General features: G+C 44.9%; 1 protein-coding gene across 1 annotated transcript in view; it reads left to right on the top strand.

Annotated features, from left to right (window-relative positions):
- The window catches only part of LOC126526648 (uncharacterized), a 50,714-nt gene extending 36,346 nt beyond the window's left edge, over window positions 1–14,368 (top strand). The window contains exons 6-9 of the mRNA XM_050174514.3: window positions 1,996–2,156; window positions 8,408–8,455; window positions 8,548–8,583; window positions 13,135–14,368. Coding sequence (XP_050030471.3) covers window positions 1,996–2,156; window positions 8,408–8,455; window positions 8,548–8,583; window positions 13,135–13,326 — 437 coding nt within the window. The 3' untranslated portion in view covers window positions 13,327–14,368. The remainder of the gene's footprint in view (window positions 1–1,995; window positions 2,157–8,407; window positions 8,456–8,547; window positions 8,584–13,134) is intronic.
- The last annotated feature ends 9,235 nt before the right edge of the window (window positions 14,369–23,603 follow it).

Below are 23,603 nucleotides of genomic sequence, written 5' to 3'. Positions count from 1 at the left end.
CATTAAGAGTTACGGAATGGATTCCAAGGGAAGAGATGCGTAGCAGGGGGCGGCAGAAAGCTAGGTGGGCGGATGAGATTAAGAAGTTTGCAGGGACAACATGGCCACAATTAGTACATGACCGGGGTAGTTGGAGAAGTGTGGGAGTGGCCTGTGCCTTGCAGTGGGCTTAACCAGGCTGATGATGATGATGATGATGATATATAAGGTCCATCGAACGTGAAAGTTCATTATATAGCTCGAGCCTGTCGGTATTTTCAAGCAGGCCTGGCCAGTCGAACAAGGCGACCAGTTTATCAAAAGTAGCCGTATCGGTAACAGCGTGGCAAGTGTTGGGGCTAGAACATAATAACGACCGAGGAGGAAAGCGGAACTGACAAGCTATGAAGTAATGGTCGGCAGCTTTCTGTTGTAACACGGCACCATGAACTGAAGCACACTCCGAGCGGATGTTGAAGTGATCAATACAAGACTTTACTAAATTATTAAGAAGCAATTCTTCCCTAGTTGGAATATTAATAATACTTTCAAGGCCATGTTTTGCAACGATATCCAAATAATCACATACCTAGGTTGCAATGGGATTAGAATATCTATATTGAAATCGCCTACTAGGCATATGTTAGGAACTAACGTCGTCCTTTGTAAATGTGCCTCCAGGTCATTGAGAAACAAGGACAGGTTACTTGAGGGTGGTCTATATATTGCCAAGAGTGAAATGTGACTAAGTTGGTTTGAAATGTTCAGTGCCAAAGATTCCGCACTAGAAAAATTAGCCGCTACCTGTTCCACACTCCAAGTATCCTGTACGAAAATCGCTATCCCTCCGCCTCTTTGAGTGTCTCGAGTGAACCAAAAGGAAACCAATCCTGGAAGGGTGAAAAGGTTAGTCTCGGCCGAGCGTATATTTATTTGAGTAAGAACAAAAACGTCCACTTTATGTAAAATGCTATCAACGTAAGTACAAAATGTGTCCCAACGCTTTCGCAAACTGCGGATATTAACGTGAACTGTGGCAACTGTTGATGGAAAGGAAAACTGACGAACAAGTGCTTGAAAATCAACCAAACTCTCGCATATAGCCATGAGGCTGTTTTGAAAAAGATCGCCGTAGTGAATGATAGACAGCTTTGAACCAATTGCGTTAGGCGTAACAGATCATTCACGTCGTTCACACGGATTAAAGAGGCACCCTGCTCCTTCTTAGCAAAAACGTTTCCGTCCTTTGTCCAAACATACTTATATTTGTTTTCCTTTCCCTTTTTCCTGGCAAGCCAGAACAGTTCCCGGTTTGTTGCTGAAAGGTTCTCATTAAAATAAAGTTTGTGGTCAGTATCAGTTTTGCATAAGTTCTGCAGTTTATGGCGACAAGCCATCCAAGTTTTCTTTACGGATACCGAAGCAAATTTAATCAGAATGACTGGACTTTCATCTTTCTTTTTGCTCGTTAAGCGATGGATGGCAAGAACGCCAGAGCTGTCGAAGTCTTTGATGGTAAATTTTTTTGCTAGATTCGCCGCAACAGCGCGCAAGTCCTCATTAGGTGCAGCAGGAAGGCCGTGAATTTAATAATAATAATAATAATAATAATAATAATAATAATAATAATAATAATAATGTTTATTGCCATGAAAATACAAAACAACATAAACAGGCCGGTCTAAGCCTCAGTTGGCTTGTAGGACCGTGCTTATGAATATGATGCACAAGGCGAGAAAGAAAAGGAAATAATAATAACAATACAGTATAAATGTTTTTCAATGAGAAAATATGGAAATAACACGAAGGCATATGCATTAGTGTATTGTCTGCTACCCCTGCGAGCGACATTTATGAACTAGTAATACAAATATGCAGAATTGAGGAACAAATGTCTAAATAAATTGCGAACATTGTTATCAAAGATGTTGTAAAATTAGGCCTTATGCCAATGTATGTTGAATCTGCCAGCAACACTCGTCATGATCACCACTACCATTCTCTTCTATTTTGCAGATCCTATTCCTGAGATCCTTGGGGGCCTTTGTGAAACGCTTTCCTCTGTGACTGGCGTCATTGCAATAGACCTTGACTGCAATTTGCTGCAATTAGACACTCAGGCTCTGTGTGAAGACAAGATCAAGTTAACGGTGCCCGCTACTCTCAACCTAACAGAGGTATCTAGTTTATTTCTTGCTCGTTTATTCGTTTCTTCAAGAACGCAAATAGCAACATGCCGGACCGGGAGTTCTCAGTTAGCCTTTATTTTTTTTTGGTTTTATACCAAAGCTATGCGGCTTCTTGCTGGCGTACCCAATTATAGAAAACAAAACAACTAAAAAAACATTGTGACAGCAATGTAAGTTGTTGCTTGAGTTGACATATGTTCACGAATGCAAAAACACTACAGGAAAATCGTACGAAGAAAAGGAGGTGACACGGTGAGCGTGAAGGTCAGTGATTGGTTACAAGTTTTTATATTGTAAAGAGTGAACGAACTTCGTAGGAATTTGGTAAATCTACAAATTTGCCATTGCGACATGAGCAGATGCAAAGGTCAATCCTTAGCACGCAAGGAAATTAGCATGTACATACCAATTAACCTGCGACAGCTCTCAGTGAAAGCACTCACTGGCAAGTAACACAAAACGACCCACCCGACAGGACGAGATGGCGCAAACTATCTGCCGCATCATGCTGGCGAAGTGGCATTGGTCGCGGTGGTGGCATTTCGATGAGGGTGGTAGTGCGAAGACACCAGTGTACCGTGCGTTGGGTGCACGTTAAAGAACCCTAGGTATTCAAAATTATTCCACAGTTTCCCACTAAGCGTGGCTCATAACCATATCGTGGTTTTGGCGCGTAAAACACCAGCGGTCCAATTCACAAAGTATTTCGTTCGTAAGTGCTGTTTTTCATTGGTGGTATCGCCTTCGCTTATAATATGTCCTACATCGCTACTAGCTGGCACGAAAGCTTTTAGGGCAAGAACTTCTCGTGAATACAGGCCCAGAATTTTAAGGCGCAAACTAACAACGCGTGTATAGTCATTGCAACTTTAGGCTTCCTCAAGCTTACTCTTAAGAGCTTTCTCTTCAGGCGCCAATTTGCCCTGGTTGCGGCTTGAGCGATGGACGTGTTTATCACAGCTCCGTGAAAGGTCAAAGGGACGCGCAAAAATTGTCACAGAAGAAATATATGATCCATCGACTGCAGTAAATTCAGCATGTGCAGGTGACTATGCTAAAAAGACCGCAAGAAGATATGGATTGCTTGGAAGTAAAAGAACACGTTATGCGCTGCGGTAGCTGAGCGGCTAAGGTGTTACTCGCTAATCGCTAAATACGAGGTCGCGGGATCAAATCCTGGCTGCGGCGGCCTGATTTCAATTCGGGTCAAATTAATAAACGCCTCTGTCCCGCGCACTAGGAGTAAGCTAAAAGAACCTCGTGTGGTCAAAATTATTCCCGAGTACCCCAGTACAACATGCATCATAAGCAAAAATAGTTTTGGCACGTAAGATCCTAGAATTTAAAAAAGAACGCCTTCATACAATAGCGAACTCATTCGATAGTTAAATATCGCCAGGTGTTTGATATTTTGTTAAGTGACATTTCTTGCCCGCTCTATGTCGGTGCCCTGAGCACAATAAAATAAACGCTTACGCACGCCTCAGCTTTTTTCCATAGCCTTAGAGCCTCCAATTATTCCTTTCTTTTTTCTTATTACAGCTGGCGACACCAGCATTTCGAGACGTCGTGTACCTGAACACATTTTGCATTGCGCATGGAGGTTGTTAGACACAACCAGCTGTTAGCACGTTTATATATGTTCTTTATTTTTGTCACAGAGGTAGTGCGCCGTTTGTCCGATGGTGCCTTTGCCACATGAAAATGAGATTCCATATACAACTGCTTTCAAATACTCACGAACTTGTTTCTGCGCTTCATGTCGCAGCTGTGCTCACAGTTATATTTTTCGTTGACATTTACTTTTTCCAAATACTTTCGGCATTTATTGAACTGTGGAAACAACATTCATTGCTTAAGCTGTAATTACGCCTGAGTTAGCGGTAAGAGGGAAAATAGAGGAATTCCAGATCAAGCTACAGAACAGGTATTCGGCTTTAACTCAGGAAGAGGACCTTAGTGTTGAAGCAATGAACGACAATCTTGTGGGCATCATTAAGGAGTGTGCAATGGAAGTCGGTGGTAACTCCGTTAGGCAGGATACCAGTAAACTGTCACAGGAGACGAAAGATCTGATCAAGAAACGCCAATGTATGAAAGCCTCTAACCCTACAGCTAGAATAGAACTGGCAGAACTTTCGAAGTTAATCAACAAGCGTAAGACAGCTGACATAAGGAAGTATAATATGGATAGAATTGAACATGCTCTCAGGAACGGCGGAAGCCTAAAAACAGTGAAGAAGAAACTAGGAATTGGCAAGAATCAGATGTATGCGTTAAGAGACAAAGCCGGCAATATCATTACTAATACGGATGAGATAGTTCAAGTGGCTGAGGAGTTCTATAGAGATTTATACAGTACCAGTGGCACCCACGACGATAATGGAAGAGAAAATAGTCTAGAGGAATTCGAAGTCCCAAAGGTAACGCCGGAAGAAGTAAAGAAAGCCTTGGGAGATATGCAAAGGGGAAGGCAGCTGGGGAGGATCAGGTAACAGCAGATTTGTTGAAGGATGGTGGTCAGATTGTTCTAGAAAAACTGGCCACCCTGTATACGCAATGCCTCATGACCTCGAGCGTACCGGAATCTTGGAAGAACGCTAACATATCCTAATCCATAAGAAAGGGGACGCCAAAGACTTGAAAAATTATAGACCGATCAGCTTACTGTCCGTTGCCTACAAAATATTTACTAAGGTAATCGCAAATAGAATCAGGAACACCTTAGACTTCTGTCAAGCAAAGGACCAGGCAGGATTCCGTAAAGGCTACTCAACAATAGATCATATTCACACTATCAATCAGGTGATAGAGAAATGTGCGGAATATAACCAACCCTTATATATAGCTTTAATTGATTACAAGAAAGCACTTGATTCTGTCGAAACCTCAGCAGTCATGGAGGCATTACGGAATCAGGGTGTAGACGAGCCGTATGTAAAAATACTGAAATATATCTATAGCGGCTCCACAGCCACCGTAGTCCTCCATAAAGAAAGCGACAAAATCCCAATAAAGAAAGGCGTCAGGCAGGGAGATACGATCTCTCCAATGCTATTCACAGCGTGTTTACAGGAGGTATTCAGAGACCTGGGTTGGGAAGAACTGGTAATAAAAATTAATGGAGAGTACCTTACTAACTTGCGATTCGCTGATGATATTGCCTTGCTTAGTAACTCAGGGGACCAATTGCAATGCATGCTCACTGACCTGGAGATTCAAAGCAAAAGAGTGGGTCTGAAAATTAATCTGCAGAAAACTAAAGTAATGTTTAACAGTCACGGAAAAGAACAGCAATTTACAATAGGCAGCGAGGCACTGGAACTCGTAAGGGAATACATCTACTTAGGGCAGGTAGTGACGGCGGATCCGGATCATGAGACGGAAATAATCAGAAGAATAAGAATGGGCTTGGGTGCGTTTGGTAGGCATTCTCAGATCATGAACAGCAGGTTGCCATTATCCCTCAAGAGAAAAGTGTATAATAGCTGTGTCGTACCAGTACTCACCTACGGGGCAGAAACCTGGAGGCTTACGAAAAGGGTTCTACTCAAATTGAGGACGACGCAACGAGCTATGGAAAGAAGAATGATAGGTGTAACGTTAAGGGATAAGAAAAGAGCAGATTGGGTGAGGGAACAAACGCGAGTAAATGACATCTTAGTTGAAATCAAGAAAAAGAAATGGGTATGGGCAGGACATGTAATGAGGAGGGAAGGTAACCGATGGTCATTAAGGGTTACGGACTGGATCCCAAGGGAAGGGAAGCGTAGCAGGGGGCGGCAGAAAGTTAGGTGGGCGGATGCGATTAAGAAGTTTGCAGGGACGGCATGACCGCAATTAGTACATGACCGGGGTAGTTGGAGAAGTATGGGAGAGGCCTTTGCCCTGCAGTGGGCGTAACCAGGTTGATGATGATGATGATGACGCCTGAAGCTGCTTTTGCGCCGAATCGCGCCGGATTGCGTCTTAAGCCGTAGTTCTCATTTTTTGCAACAAGTTGCACGATACAGTGACCTGTTTGTTGGTTTTATGCACTAGCGCTTTTATTTTGTTCCTTTTCTTGTTTCATTTCATTTCAATGAGCAGTTTTTTGCTAATATTTGTGATAATCCCTATCGGGAAGCCACTCTTGTAAAGGCTATTCATCTATGCCGGCACATTATCTGCACTTCTGTGGTAGCATGATTTCCAAGTGGCTTGGTCAGTGCGCGTAAGAGATATTCCTCGTTGGAATATTCAAGAGTGCCCCAAATTGAAGCGCAGCGGCTATTATCGGCTCGTACCTCATATAATCAGCAGTTATGGTGTTCCTCATTTTTATTTATGAATTAAAGAAAAAACTCCAACCTGACTCCTTCTAGGAGTTCATAGGTGAATTTAAGTCACTTATGAGTTCTTCGAAATAATTTTTCGTCGATTTCAGGAGTTACTGTGAAGTCGGGCCTCTCATCAGCGATAACCGCATAGTCATTTACATATTTGAAACAGGCTTTCATGCCGACGAGCACGCCCATGATGACGCGATATGCTGCAGGCAGCACAGGTGCGACACGGCATCCGGTCTACACAACTTCGTTTTCGAGAAAGAGTTTTCTTTCTTGCCCAATAAAAGTCGAGCTTCATTTGCAGTAAAAAAAATAAAGAAAGAACACAGCAGCGCAGCTACACACAAGCTCAATGGGACGATTGCGCCATTTACGGGCTCATTTCCTTGTTATGTATATAGAAGTAAAGCTTGTCGAGCTCTCACACTTCTGTGAAGGTCAAGGACAATAAATTTATTGGATCAAATAAAAACATTCTTCAGAATTCCATAGGAATGGGGCGCTATAGCGCAAAGCTATTGCAAACTTTTCCATTCCAATTCTACAATCAGCCCTCCGCGATTGGTGAAAAACTTTTTTGGGCCACCCCCAGTTCGCTAGTCAGTCACGCGACGTCACGCAAACCGCGATAGCTCCCCATCTGATATGACGTGTACACACTGGTTATGCATGATTGAACCGAAGAAAAGAAAATTAGTTATTTCTGATTCGACGCCTTTTCACCACTAGCCCTCGGATAATAGTAAAAGGATTTCGGGCTGCAACCACTTCACCTGCCTGTCACGCGACGTCACAACACGGGGAAAACTCTCGGCGTGAAAGTGGTGATCACGTGTTAAAGATGCATTAATATGCCGAACAAAACTGAAGTTGTCTCTGAATAGCCGCAGGCTGCCCCGTTCCAAAAGGAATAAAAGATAGCTGCCGCCGATCGCTCAGACTGGCTACTCGCACCTGCCGGAGAGCATGGGTTTATTTGCGCATAATAAAAAAAAAAATTTGCGTGGCTGTGTAATGCTTTGGAGCATTTTTTGCATGTTCACGACGTCGCTCAGCCGACTTTCCTTAGCTGAGGATCCTTTTTAGCGGCATTCTTACCCTTCCCTTGCACGCGGCCGCGATTTTCGACCAGCCACCACAAGCTAACTAAGGGAAAACGGACCAATCGCAGACGCCGGCACCACCCTCTTCCTCCGGTTATCGATTTTCAGTGCAGTGGCTGGGCCCCATTGAATCCCTCTCTACTTGAGCGTGCTCTTTGCCTCTTATCAGCCAATTAGATAAGGCAAGCCGCTCAGTGTAGGCAATGTTACTCGTTTTTAAAACAAACAAATGTGACCGCCTAGAAGTGACAAGAGCGTTTGATTGGTCTGCTTAGACAACCCTGCGGGTCACTGCCCGGTACTTGCGTCGGCGCTTACGCAAATTTCACGTCAGGAGATTTGAATAAAAACATATTCGCATAGCTTTACGCTGTAGGTACAATGAATAAAAATTTCAGAATAAAATACTTTGCTTGGACCCTAGCAAATAAATTTGTCTATACAACAGAGCATTAAGACACACAAACATTGAAATTGCTATCTCAAACTCCAGAATTGAATTTTATGGCTTCTTGTTTTGCCATGTAAATGCTGTTACACTACGTAAGTCATACTCCGCCTAAACTACCAGAAGGCAAATCAGGGAACAAAATTACGGTCACGGTGCTCCGTTCCCTATTCGTACTTCTCTCTCTTTCGATTAGTTTCACTTATTTCAAGTATCTACCTTGTTTTCTGGCAATATTTGGCATTTTGTGGCTGTGTGCCTGTGGTGTTGTGGTGTGCTAACGATATTTTGGTGGTTGTTGGCGTTCTTCAACCTTGAGACGAAATTCCTTCTTCCATGTCTAATTTTCATTCTATGCAGTGTTTTGGACAAGTGCCATTTACATGCATCAGGGGAAATGTTTTGACGGTGAGACTTTTGAATGAGTTTCTCTTGAACTGAGCCCATGTATAAAGCAAAGATTGCTCGATCACAGCTGCAAATATTTTTTTTTCATACAGGAACCGCTGCTGAAAGGATTTACCGTATTGTTAGCGGTAAGTTGCTGCTGTCTTACGTTGGTGGAAGCCATGCCATCAATTCAAATGTTTATCACCCATTGCAAATTTATTATAGAGTGTGTATACCCTTCGATTGCACGTTTTGCGAGACTGCACTTTTTTTTCTCAGTGGGATGTAGACGCACGCAATATTCCTAGGTAACGCCGACTCTGCCTTTCTGTCTTTTCGGTTTGTACATTTTCTTTTTCTGAAGGACAATCTTATGGGGTGCCTAAGTTAAATTGATAATAGCGGCAGCAGTTGAAATTTCGTAGTGGTAGATCAAGCTCCACGAAGCCATTTGTTGCATAGATATAACGCAGTTCAGTAAAAACTGTTCTATAAATATCCCGTTGTTATACCTGAGCATACTTCAGCTATTAAAATAAAAATAAGGCTACTCAATCGTCTTTGACCGGCTGCTCGTAACTATAATAGCAATGGTAACAAACTATCTGCCGCAGGGGCATGGTCGGCACGATATAAAGCAGGGAAAATGTGGTTCAGAATTTCACAGAAAAGGCTACGTTGTCGGTTTTTCGTTTCATGAAATTTGTTTCTGGGCTGTAATCCCCAAAATTCCGAGGAACAACTTTGTCAAGAATTTGGGCCTGGTCATGGACTGTAATTTTTGCTACGCAGATTCCAGTCAATGTTATCAGGTGTCCTCCAGCTGCCCGAATATGAGGACCGTCCCATGCCGTCTTCAATTTTTGAAACTTGGCAGCGAATAGTCCCCTGATTACGGAGAAGTAAGCTCCAGTGTCTACAAGAGTGGTTGATTCACGGCCGTCGAGAAATACGTCGAGGTCGGTGGTTTTATGTTTTGCGTTGCAGTTAGGTCACGGCGTCGGAACACGGCTGCGTGGCATTTCACCTATGACTGGTACGTCGCGTCGTCAGGTCTTCTTTGTGAAGCGTTACGCTTTGGGCGAGTTTGTTGTACATGATTCTTCAGAAACTTGTGCGCGCACAAACACAGGACGCCAATGTTGTAATGTTGTGAATCCCTTCTTCGTTCGACGTCCTGTCTGTCTTCTGGCGTATTCGTAACTTCCAGGATTCGTCGGCATGGTGACGTGTCGTTACTGTGTCGTCGAGAAATATCTTGAAGCGTGGTGGTCAGCGGTGGAGGACCTTTGTCTGTTCGACGAACAGCAGCCGCACCTCCATCAGTTGCTGATTTTAGTTTTACAGATATAGGCTTACTGACTGACCCCTGGCTGGGCCAGTGCAGGGTTGGCGCTGCGGCGACAGATAGCACCCTCTAGACGAAGCACGCGAAGACCATCCGTTGTCTCCACTGCGTTGCAGAGAGTCGGCGATCTCAGGCGGCCGCTGACCTAGCTGCGGGCGTGGCGCGTTGAAGGCGAATCTTCGTAGGCACACCTCACGGTGCGGGCATTGGCGGTAGGAATGGCCTGCTTCTCCGTACTGATAGCACAGCGGACGGTAGTCGGGCGCGCGCCAATCGTCAGTCTTCCTTGGAATGCTACGCGGGGAAACGGGTTGGCGGGCTGGCGACGGAACGGTGGACGACGGAACGGCGGCGATACCGGGCGCTGGTTCAAGCGCAGTGGGGGATTGTGACGACAGGCTACGGCGGCACGCATCATCGCTTCCGGCTAAGGCAGCGGCGATTGAGGGAGCCTTAGTGACTTTTCGATCTCCTCGTGAAGTACGTCGGAATTCTAGGCAACTTGAGGCAATGAGGGAAGAAACAACTTCTCAAGCTCTTCGCGCACGACCTCTCTGATGGTCTTGGACAGATCGTTGGAGCCCAACGATTCAACTTCGGCCTAGTTTGTAGGGATCGTGCGGCGGGGGAATTCCCGCTTCCGCATTTGCAGAGTTTTCTCGATGCTGGTGCCCTCGCGAACAATCTCTTCGACGGTCTTTGGCGGGTTTCGTATCATTGCGGCGAAAAGTTCTTGCTTCACACAACGCATTATAAGTGAGCTTTCTGCTCCTCGGACATTTTCGGATCGGCGTGGTGGGACAGATGGGCCATTTCTTCTGTAAAAATGGCAGCGTTGCCGTTTGGTAGCTGCACTCGCGCTTGCAGTAGAGCTTTGGCCCTTTCTTTCCGGACGACGCTCGTAATGTCCTCAAGAAGTTACAGCGGAATCAGTTCCCCGTTGTAATGGTGGACTCCCAGTTCCCAAACCATGCCCTCGCGGGATCTTTCAAGGAAAAGTACGCATGGCGCAAGTTATCCTCCGAGGTCCACTTATTAAAAGGTGAGACCCTTTCGAAAGTATCGAGCCACGTTTCTGGATCGTCCGACGAAGCTCCATGGACGGTAGGTGGCTCCGTGGGTTGTTGAAGCACGATGGGAGACGCTGAGGCTGTCGTTGTTGTTGATTTGCCGACGACTTTCCTGTCGTTTCACGCAAAACGTCCGTGCTCCGGGATCAGTCCTTGCAGTATTCGGTTCCTTCGCTGGTCCTGGGCGACGTTGGTGTTGTCTTGCGCGTTCGGGCTTCGATCACGGCTTTGCGGCGTGTCCCGTACGTGAACGCAAAACACCTCCACCAGATGTCACGTAGTGGCGACGGTAGAGAACACAGTAGCAAAGGTATAAAGGACAAAACTAAGTTTTGTTGGGCGAGCCTGTGCTCAAGAAAACAGGCTACGCGCAAAGCACAACGATAGCGGCGAACACAGTCGGCGATTGTCGAAATCTGATCTGCGGGTCAAGAGCGTTGGCTTTTATACATGAGTCGTGGAAGTTTCCAACGTAATCGCTGGTGCCCGCGCGTCTTTCAGAAGGTACTACGCAATTCGCGTCCTGTATATAATGAAATTAAATAAGCTTCGATGATAACAGACAACGCGTAGCACCCTCGAAAACGTTGCCGTGAGGTCTTATCATGTGGGAGCGCCTTGCGTTGAACGATAACTTCTAGTTGTTTGTGGGCGTAATGTAGTCGCCGAGAAAAGAATAAATAAGTACATGTGTCAATGTTATCAAGCAACGTTGTAAGCTGGGCTGGAATTTACGAACTTCAGGGCATGTGAGGGAAAAAAATGTCGACGTTTTCACTCAACTGGTGGGCGATGAAATGTGGGTGATTTTGATGAGGTTAAATCTTCATTAAAATTAAGGGATGCATTTCAGCGTGCTAATTCTGAAGGCCTACAATCACGCAGTTTGGCTGTTAGACATCGATGACGTCGTACGTTGGTTGTGAGCATTGCAGTATTTCTCATGAGGCTTGGATGCAAGTATATGGTGTAGTCTTTTTCTGTGGCCGCATAGCTTTTTTTCGTTGTCTGTCACACAATGTATAATTCCGCCTGTGAAGGTGGATTAGGTGAAGTGGTGGACTCAACTTCTGTGAAAATAACAACGTTGAAGTGGGGAACTAAATATATTCAGAATTTTCTTTTATATTATGGGCATTAACGCTTATGTTAATGTAGCGAAATTCATGTCAAGCACTGTTGTAGGGATTTTTGCCTTAGTGCAAATCCTGCAATTTCATGAACTACCATGTTCGGTAAATAAATCAAACGAGCTCTAAAACTGTGGTTTGTTGAATAAGTTAGTAATACGCAATTATGAATTCGTTGCCCAAGAGGTGAAATGCTGCATGAGAAAATAAAGCCGTATAATTTTTGAGGTGTGCTACAATTCGGAACTTTCAATACAAATTGAATAGTACTTGCTATTTCAGTCATATTAAATTCAAGAAATCGCTAACATAAATTGGAAAATATTCGTTTTTGTGGAAATAAAACGGATAACAAAAGCATTACGTAAAGTACATAGAGCGAAATATACATTTCCGTGCTGGCGGTTCCGAATGAAGATGCTGAATTTAACAGTTTTCCTGTGAGTGGATAACGCAGTTGACTGCGCTCAATATTGCACACTAAATGAGAAAGGGTGTTTCCTACTTAGGAAACCTACTATTATGTTGTCAACATATTGGCACATTAACTTATTATTTTATAAGTCTCACTAGGTTTGCATCCTTTAATTACGGTGCTGTAGTTTCTCACGTATCTCTTTTGAGAAACAAAAGAACAACACCTTAGGAGCGTTTAGAAACGTACTGCTGCTTCTCATACAGAAACCCTTAATTTGGCCGGACCATCTGTTCTGAATTGCATAAGAAGTGTTAAGGTACATAAATACGGTATTTTTGTAAAACAACAACCAACATTTATATCAGGTTTTGTCTAAATGTGTTTAAAAAGTATATGGTATTTGATTTATTTGACTGAGATAGTTTTGCTTGAATCTACTCATTTGACTCCATTCGGAAATTGTGTTACTGGAACACCCAGAGCTTACTTTCATTTATATCATTGTAAAGGGTGGGTCGTGCAGCCAGGAAGCCTTTGAGTGCTTAAGTGAAAACGGCCTACTTCAAAAAAATATGGTGTGCTAATTACAGAGAGACACGTAAAACATTGCAATTGCCAGATTTTCTGTGGACTGAAAAATAAAAAGCAGATGAAAAAGGTGCAAAGCAGATGCGAACAAGAGAACCACATTCAGCCAACGAAGTCTTACGTTGATTTCTTTTCCTTTGCAGTGCCTAACGCGTACCGTTATAAACCTGGGCTTAGATGGGTCGCTGGAAGAATTGGTCTGCTATATTGCAGAACTTCCGTTCATCTTGTTTGGGAAGCAGACAAGTGATCTCGGAAGTTTGACCGACGGCCTTGTCCTCGCTCTTCAACAAAGCTTCGGCATTCATTGCAGCGTGTCGAACCAGAGAAAATAAAGAATTTAAAGCAGAGACTTTTCCGCAACGTTTGTTCATACAAAACATTCGCGGAAATTTACATTCACTTTTTTCAGTCTAATAAGCACAAAAGCCTGAGATGAGCAGTTTCTAACATAAGAAACGAGCTCAGGCGTTGGCTCAGCTGTCAAACGTACCAGCCTGAAGAGCCTTGTCTTAGCGCTGGTAAACGGGCAAACGTCGGTCTTTTGTTCTCCGCACAGTGCAACAAAATCAATGGTCGCCCGTCGTGGATTAGGTCAAGCGAGCAGTCATCGCTTTAAGCTTTTGAGGTACCTGTACTTACCCACAAAGTTTCATAGTCAGGCATTCAAGGCTGCGACTTTCTCCACTGTGTTTGCAACGACGCATTTTGGACACAGTTGGAATTTTAATTTACATGATGCTGTCGGCTTTATTCCGATAGCACGTTCGCTTTCGTATTGTTTTTTTTTTGTTTTTTTTAATTTTTTTATTTTATTCCGTTTGTTTTATACTGTCTTGCTGTTAACAAGTGTTCTTATTACTCATATGCTATAAACATGTTTTGATATTACTCTTCGCTCTCATCTGTACTACTGTTGCTTTAAACATTGTATAACATCATAAGTGTCTTTAGCAGGAGGTCCCGATACAGTCTTTGACTATGGGACCTCCTTATGTATACTACGCACATGCAATTATTTGTAATAATACTAATAAATAAATAAATTATGAAATTATGAAATTATGAAATTATGAACCGCCCTCATCCTTATGTCACTCTATCGATTGTGCGTACGCAGCTCTTGCATGGAGAATTACAGTACAATAGACTGGACCCCGCCACTCTCGTACTCGTATTTCAAGAATGCGGATACCGCTCTTGATCGGAGTCAGAGAAAGCGTACCGCAGCAGGAAGTCCAGCCATTCACAGAACAATCAGATTCCGAAAAAAGGAAACACCTCAGTGCTTCTTCTCTTGTGAAGAAACGAGCCCCAGTATAAGTTAAATACATTCCAGTCTGTTTCTGTTTGATTTCCCTCAATACGATTCCGTGATTAGTGAAACAATTTTAGCCCCCATGCACTTCGTCTCTCTGTTATGCCACGTCAACAAAACCATAAAAGCTATCCATCCCTAAACAGCGTGTGCACCCAGATTACGCACAATTATGCTTAATAATACAAAGTATCGGGGGACACCCAAGCGCTTATGAGTTGTGAATGGAAAAGCACTAATGTATAATTGAACGCCGCTGAGAGATCTTTCGAATTCTGAACTCCTCACGGGAAGGCCTGAGCATCCAGACGCTTGGCGCGTTTTGATGTGGCCTCAATGAGGTGCAACGTAAGACAAAGAACGCGCCGATAACAAAGGCTTCTGAGAGTGAGAGCGAGGTTGACAAGGCATCGTGGCGATGCACACTCCCTTCAGGCAACACCTGGCGCGCTACTGCCCAGCAGGTGCCTCCTTTCGCCCGTTCTGCTGCGTCGAGGCGCGCTCGCGACGTGGCGTCGTAGCGAATGGGAATTCACCAGCCATTTCGCTACTGGAGACGACAGACTCCGGCTTTTCAGCGCCATGGGCCTTGGACACATTCCCATAAAAAGTATTTCCGATTCTACGCGTTTCCCGCGATCAGCCGATTGCAATTTGTCAAAATTTTGAGGACCACGCCTCTTGCGCCTATCTTTTGCGTGACCTTACGAAAGCGCGAGAACTCAACATGTCAAAGTATCGTGTACGCACTAAGGATGGCTTAATATGCCGAGGAAAATGAATTTTTTTTGGGAAGAACAGATGACTGCCGCATTCCAAAAGGAATAAAAGATGGCTGCCCATCAATCGTTATAGCAGCGTAGCTTTTCGGGCTTGTTGGTGTTGAGCTTGTTGTGCAATTCAAATTGCTATAGCACTGGCTAGTCGGTCTGCCGAGCAGAATTAATTTCAGTGCAATAAAAAATTTTTCTTGCCAAGAGCCCTGATGCCGGGGCGCAACTGTGGGCTGTCCAGAGGGTCCACGATGCGGCTGTCGGGCATGGCCTGACTGTCCCAACGTGGGAGCGGCCCGCTGCGCGCTGAGGAGCGTACCTCAGGACCTTCATTAAAGTTTTGCATCCATCCATCCATTGCCAGTACAATACCATCGAGCACTCTCGGCATATCCAGGGCATCGCTCTGGCAAGTCTTCTTCGCTGGCAATCCGTTTTGATAGCATTTCTAGCGAACCGTCTCCCTGCGCTGCGATCGTCGATAAGCCACCGCCACCTAAGCAATGGAAGACAACCCATCGCAGACACTGGCACAAGTAGAACTTTCACTGTGCTAGCTCGGCCCCACTAATACCTCTCCACTTCTGCACGCCCCTAGTCTCTCGTCAGTGAATTTGTAAACAAAACTTGTCACGATAGGCAATGCTGTTTGCTTTAATGCCAAACAAGTGTCACCGCCTCTAAGATATGAGATATTGCTAGTTGGGGTCTTCAAACAACTTTGCAGGTGACTACTCGTACTTGCGTCGGCGGCTTCGTGAAAACGGTGAAGGCACATTTAAATAAAATCAGAATTAAATAGCTTTACAGTATAGTGCCCAAGGCGCGCTTGCCGCGAGGCAGCGTCGTGTATGTAGTTGTGGTAGATGACACGTCAACAATAATTGCTGCACAGGCACCGTGAGTGGAACTATCTTGTTTATCGACTGCATCGTTTGCGAAAGCTAATTAGTAGACAGTAAGGATAGTAGCTTGATCGGCCGTATAAACTCGTAACCATTTGTTTACCAACAAAATTATAAAGCATAGTACCACGCGCGAACACACAAACCTAAGCACATCGCATCGGACGAACACGCACACTCGTTGTAAGAGCGCTGGCGTGAGCAAGAGCAACAGCAGCAGCGAGCGATTTGACCTTCGTAGTGTTTCTCACTTCTTCGCGAACGAAGTGGACGAGAACACAGCACACATGCACCTAGAACCCTCTGCGCACCTAAGTTCGCTACATGGCAGATCGCATTCAAGGTAAAGCCTGCGCGGTCGCGCTCAGCCCTCCCATACGGAGCCACCACCGCAGTACAGCAGCCGCCCTCGCCCCGGTGCTTTGGGGTCGGTGGAATACGGCGTGCTTCCTCCCTGCTTACCATCCGCTCACGAGATCAGGTCGTCATCTTCGGCTGACCTTCGCAATAAATTATATCGCAATAAAATGCGAAAGGCACGGGCACGAAGGAAAATAAGACAATAATAGCTCCTTTGTTGTCTAGTTCGCTTATTGCGATAACAACTATGTTCACATTGCAGGCACATTTCGGTCTTCGGTGTCGTCATTTTCTTCCGTATTATGTCCAAGTGCAATAACATAGTTGCCGCGCACTGTATGCTGTATGTGAGGCTGAAAGGTTCTGAGGCTTAGCCGAGGACCGTGGCTGGACCTTGCGCGCGCAAGGGAAGAAGTCGGGCAAGAAGCGCCCCATCTCCTTTAACCCTCAAGGATTCGGGGGGGCTGGGGGGGGGGGGGGCATCATATTTCGGTGATGCCTCCTTATGGTGCAGCCGAGCGCAGCCGCACGGGCCCTATGTTTAACCCGATCTACTATGGGGACAGTCTTGGTGCGCCGTGCTGAGAGCTTCGTGCGTGCTGTATGTTCAGTTCACGTTGAAGCGAGAGGCCCCACGGAGGTCGATTCACTCGCCGCTGCTGCCGCGCTTCATCATGCCAGCGTTTCGTAGCGAGTGTCCGTGGCCATTGGCTTGGTTTTGTTTATGCTTGCCTGAGCACGCGCGGCAGCATGCTTGTTAATTTAGGTAGCAATGAAATGTTTATATCAAATCAAAAAATCTAAAGTTTACATTGCCAATAAAGCTGCTAGCATTACTTCGTATAGCTCATTTATAATTGGCTCTCGCAATCGATGCTTCGGCTTTTCTTCAATACTGCGACTTTAACGCGAAGCGTTTCTTTGCTTAGTCGGAGCCCAGGTCAGAGAAACGTCAAGCAGAAGGACGCAGCCATTTTGTCTGCGAAAATACACGCGAACTTCAAAAATAGTGCAGCTCGAAAAGCCACCGGACATTGTGTAAACAAATACCCTATATAGTGCGAAATAAGGAGACCCATGGCGGCAGGTAATGTACGTGAACGCAGGTGCGAGCTCTATAAGTACGCTATCATACTGTCGCGGTCGTTATCATGCTGTCATCATTCGAAATTGGTCCTTAGATTAAATTCATAATATTGTGATCATTATTTTGTTCTCTTCCTGAATTTTCCACCGTTCTCACTCTGTTGTCACTGCGCTGTCATGTCAGCGTCATCACGCCGTCTTCGAGCAGTCGTTGTCATAACTTCGTAATCATTCTATCATCGTCGTGTCATTGTGCATATACGTCGTCATCACAAATTCATCGTCATTTTGTAGCAGCAATTGCACTGTCATCAAACCAGCGTCCTCATACCTTTCTGGGCTCACTCCCGTGGGAGTTCCATCTTCGTCAGCCCTCTGTCCTCATGGCACGCCATGAGACGATGACACGCCACCGGCGTCATAAAGTCGTTGTCGTATATTGCCGTCATGTATCAACAGAACTGTATATTCGCCTAGTTGGTGCTTCCTAGAAGAGATGTTTTTTGCCCCAACTTCATACACACAGTTAATTGGAATCAGTTGCACAGGACAGGGGTACTTGGAGATCGCAGGGAGACGCCTTCGTCCTTGCAGTAGACATAAATCAGTATTAATATTATTATCATTATTCGCAATAATAATAATAATTATTTCTTTTCTTCCGAGAATGTCGGAGGGTGATCTGAAAGAAATTATTTTCAGTTTCCGTCCTAACAAGCCCACTGGATATGATGGAATTTCTTTACACACCATCAGAAGCAATTTCAATGCGCTGTCAGATATTATCCTGCATATACTGAACGGTTTTTTGGAAGGCGACGAAATTCCAGAATGCTTAAAAACTGCAGTTGTTGTACCACTACACAAGTCAGGGAATAAAGATAGTATTGAAAACTATCGGCCAATTTCAATATTGCCGATCATTGCTCAGGTCTTAGAAAAACTTCTTTTCCACACTATGTCTTCTTTTCTTAACAAATTTTCTATCCTGACCAATCGACAGTTTGGATTTATTTCAGGGCGTGGTACTGTGGCACTGCTTGAGGAATTTTCAGATGAACTGTTCTCTGCATTCGATCAGAATATTTTCACATGTGCGCTATTTTTAGATGTAGCGAAAGCGTTTGACACTCTGAATCATCAAATCTTGCTAAGTAAACTGCATTTTGGGGGATTTCGTGGCCCTTTTTACAAAGTTATCATTCTTTTTCAGTTCTAAGCTGTCGGTAAAAGCTGGAGTTCCTCAGGGGTCCATTTTGTCGCCATTGTTGTTTAATATCTTCGTTAACGACTTCACTTTGGCAATTTCGAAACGTTCAGTATTCCAGTATGCTGACGAGACTGTATTATTAGCGAAACACCTTTCTTATAAAAAGTCCACTGAAATGTTGCAAAATGACGTTTACAAGGCAATGCTTTGGTTCTCTAATAATGGAATTGTTGTAAATGCCCAAAAAACAAAACTTGTTTGTTTTCGCTTCCCACTTAAGACTACTGTTATTAACATGCCTCTCTACTTGCATGAGTCAGACTGTGTTCATTGTAACTGTGCGCCTATTCCATACGTGGATTGTGTGAAATATCTGGGAATCTATTTCGATAGTAATTTATCTTGGCAACATCACTTATCACTTATCTGTTCTAAACTGAGGTCAGTAGCATGGCTGTTGTTTAATATAAGAAGTATTGCACCCTTGTCTGTAAAAAAGATTATAGCACATGCACTAGGTTACAATGTGTTGAGGTACTCCATTACAGTCTTTGGCTTTTGTTATGATCGTTGGGGATGCAGGGTAGACCGGATTATAAAATATATTCTTAAAAAAGTTGCATACGATTCCCCAATAGTAACATCTGCAAATATCTTCCGCGAACTTCGTCTACCGAACTTCCATTCATTACTTATAGAAACAGTTGTCGTTAAACATTTCTGGAATTCCGCTTTCAAACAAAAAAGTGCCGCCGCAAGGGAGCTTAGAAAACATGTCCGTTATGTAGTTCCGCGTTCAGCCACAACGTATGGCGCGGCCAGACGCTGTGCTTATATGCCTGACATATTTAACAAACGCCCCTCTTAATTGCGGGGGACTTCAACGCTCCGAACACGGAATGGGGATACGGCTTTAACAGCAAGAAGGGCACAAACTTAGCCGGATGTGCAGCCGATTTTAACCTCACGCTTGTTACAGATCCTAGGTTTCCCACTAGAAGGGGTAATTCGGTCAGTCGAGACACAACGCCAGACCTCACATTCTTCCGAAATATCGAGGGCACGTGGGATAATCTCCAGGAGGACTTGGGTAGTGACCACTACGTTCTCGAAATCGCGGTGCAGGTCAAACCCAAACCTCCGGTCAAATACGAATACGTCGATTGGGATCTTTTCCGGAAAATTCGAGCCGAAACCGCCCCCTCAAACGAATCCTTCAAAGAACTAATCACCAATCTTAAACAGGCCGTCAAAAACGCGACCAAAGAAATCAGCACAAAACTTGAAGTCCCCAAAATGGACTCTCGGTTAGCGCATCTCCTGGAGGCTAAACACGCTCTTGGAGAGAGGTGGAAAATACAGAAATTAAATCGCCGACTACGAGCAAAACTAACGTCACTAAACAAGGAAATAGAGTGCTATTCCAAGCAGCTGGCCCTGCAACAGTGGGACGAAACGTGCAACGAAACGGACGGTCGCATGAGAAGAGGTAGTAAGTGGAATCTGCTTAAAAGCCTCCTAAACGATAAACAGTCCCGGAATGCGCTAAATCTCGCCGTCGATAGGCTCATACATAAGCAGGTCACCTCAGGCCTCACAAACGATGTAATTGTCAACGACCTGGCGCGAACTTACCTACCCGTCATGGAAGGAGATTCGCAAGGCATAAGCGCGAGAGCGGCTTACACGGGGCTGGACAGGCCAGAATTAGACGAACCTTTTACGATTTCAGAAATCGGAGACGTACTCTTCAACCTAAATGGAAGATTGGCCCCGGGGCCAGACGGGGTCACCAACAAGCTCCTCCGGAACCTGGACGACAAGGCCATCGAAATCCTAACGGCAGAGATAAACGAGGTGTGGAGCTCGGGGCAGGTCCCGTCGGAATGGCGCACCGCCAAGCTGGTGCTCATCCCCAAGCCGGGGAAACCTCCGCACATAAATAACCTGCGGCCCATCTCTCTAACATCGTGCATTTGCAAAGTGGCAGAACATGCAATACACAATCGAATCGTCGAACACGTAGAAAACCACGAACTATTTAGGCATAATCTAATAGGTTTTAGAAAGGGACTCTCCATACAGGACGCAATGCTCCTCCTGAAAAGATCTATATTCGATAACGAGACGCGGGACGTACGAGGTATCATTGCACTCGACCTGGCTAAGGCCTTTGACAAGGTGGCTCACGAACACATCTTGAACGAAATTTCCCATCTCAACCTAGGGCGGAAATTCCTTAATTTCACTCTCTCGTTCCTATCGGAAAGGAAAGCGTTCCTTCGACTGGGCACGATCTCGGGCGGTCCGTACGAACTGGGAAACTGCGGAACCCCTCAGGGCTCGGTCCCATCCCCGCTACTATTTAATATCGCCATGCATAAACTCTCTGAAAGGCTGGCCGCACTCCCAAAAATAGGCCACGCAATCTATGCAGACGATATCACAATCTGGTCCCCGGGGGGATCTTTGGCTGATCTAGAGCAATCTCTCCAGGCGGCCATAGATGTAACGGAAGAATTTCTTACATGCACGGGTCTCAAGTTGTCACCGACCAAATCCGAACTCCTTTTCTACAGACAGTCAAGGCAGGGCGTTAGGAACCTCGAGCCTCTGGAAACTCTGCCAGTCGAAATTACAACACGAGAAGGGCACCCCATTCCGAGGGTGAACTTCATGAAAATTTTAGGACTTTTAATCAACGCCAAAGGCTGTAATGCAGAAGCTCTAAACAAGCTGGGCGCGCAGGGGAAAAATATACTAAGACTCATAACTAGAATCGCAAGCAAAAGGGGGGGACTCAAGGAGGACAAGCTACTCAGGGTCTTCCAAGCTTTCTTCATCAGTCACATTACTTACACGGCACCGTACCTCAAATGGAGCAAAATTAAAAAGAACAAACTCGACACGCTCATCAGGTCCGGCGTCAAAAGAATACTCGGTATTCCACAATCCGCTAGCACATTAAAACTACTTGAACTCGGAATTCACAATACCACAGACGAATTAATTGAAGCACAGTTTATTGCACAGATCTCCAGGCTTTCGTCAAATAGCGAACATTGTTTAACTGCGCGAACAAACGAACCACAAAGACAGCGAGGGACAAGGACGGGCGCAGACTTGCAACTAAAGTTTATTCCACAACGTACACATATAAGTACCCACCTGACATACACCACTGCGCGTGCGCAAAAAAAGGCAAGGTAGAAGACAAGTAAAACCTTGTATAAGCGAAACGCGACCTACCTACGCTCGTCAATAAACTTCATTTCACTGTTATGTAAATAAACTGAGGTGTCACTGACACATTCTAGTCTCTTCTTTCTAATATGGTACGCCTCGAGTAGCTCTCTGGCTCGGCTATCTCGGCAGCGGCACAACTAAGCCGGGAATCAAGATTCTTGATGAAGCTGGTCAGCTCCCTATACAGGCACCGCTCAACCGACACCCCCTGTCTAAATTAGCCCGTGAAGGTATAAAGGTTGAGCCCGTGCCGAGGAACATCCACCCAATATATAACGAAGGTCGCAGAAGAGCGCGGGCTAGAGCCATCCTTCGACGAATCGATCCTTACGGGGCAGATGCATTCTTCGTTGACGCCGCCAAATATGGCAGCGAAGACAGGTTCGCAATCACGGTCGTTGACGCGCGCGGAACACTTATCAGCGCCGCATCAATCTACGCTAAACACGCCAACGAGGCGGAGGAAACCGCGATAGCGTTGGCTCTTCAAGCCGCAAAAGGCCCGGCGTCCATTTTCTCCGACTCGCGCACGGCGGTCAGGGCTTTCTCGTCCACTCTAGTTTGTAAACAGGCAGCCGACATCGTTAACAGATGCTTTCGTATTAATACGCGAGAAGAAACCGCAGGTCATACTAAAGCATGGTTCCCGGCCCACATGGACGATGTAACTAACCGAGCGGGTTGCTACCCTAACGAGCGGGCCAACTGCCTGGCGCGTGAATTCACGAACCGCGCCCGAGCTAGCGGTCCGGCTCTCCCGCAGGATCGCCCCTTCAAAGATAAACTTACAACCTTTCACGAAATTACGTCACATTATAGACACAGCAGGAGAAAATTCCCTCCCCCCAGCCCGAAACTGAACAGAGCTGAGGCTGTTACTTTCAGGCTTTTACAGACGAGATAGTACCTCACCCCGAGAGCGCTTAGTTGGATAGACCCAAACTTTCCGCAATCGTGCTCCAAATGCGGTCACGCGTGCTGCTCCTTCGACCACATGCTCTGGCTGTGCCCGTACAACGCGGGCTCCAACTTTCATAACCAGTCCAAGTGGGACGCCTTGCTGAAGAGCTCGGATTTCCCAAACCAACTACAGGCCGTCCAGAGGGCCCGCGACGTCGCGGAGAGTCACCATCTCGCTGTCCCGTCGTGGGCGGAGCCACCAACTTGATCGGGGAACCTTCGGTTCCCCCAGTCAAGTTCCTCAGGACACTCTTAATAAAGTTCTTGTCACTGTCACTGCCAGAAGAAATTTTTAACCCGACATCAAAAAGCACGCTCAAACATTTCTTAAAGCAGCTACAGCAAAATTTACCTCTTGTACATTTCTTTTCATCGCAATATTTATCTCTTCAACTTTTGTTATATGTAGATAACCAAATGTTATCTTGTTCTTTTCAATCTTTTGCCATTCATTTTATATTTTAATTTTTTTCTTCATGTCTCATCAATTTGCCTTGTCTATCATATTCATTGGCACGGTCCTACAAGCTAACTAAGGCTTCGACCGGCCTGCTTGTGTTGTTTTGGATATTGTGTGGCAATAAACATTATTATTATTATTATTATTATTATTATTATTATTATTATTATTATTATTATTATTATTGTTACTATTATTATTATTATTATTATTATTATTATTATTATTATTATTATTATTATTATTATTATTATTATTGTTACTATTATTATTATTATTATTATTATTATTATT

This window comes from Dermacentor andersoni, chromosome 8 (assembly GCF_023375885.2).
Source record: "Dermacentor andersoni chromosome 8, qqDerAnde1_hic_scaffold, whole genome shotgun sequence".
NCBI classification, from domain to species: domain Eukaryota; kingdom Metazoa; phylum Arthropoda; class Arachnida; order Ixodida; family Ixodidae; genus Dermacentor; species Dermacentor andersoni.
The sequence above is the reverse complement of the archived record's forward strand: the minus strand, read 5'-3'. Positions and strand labels throughout refer to the sequence as shown.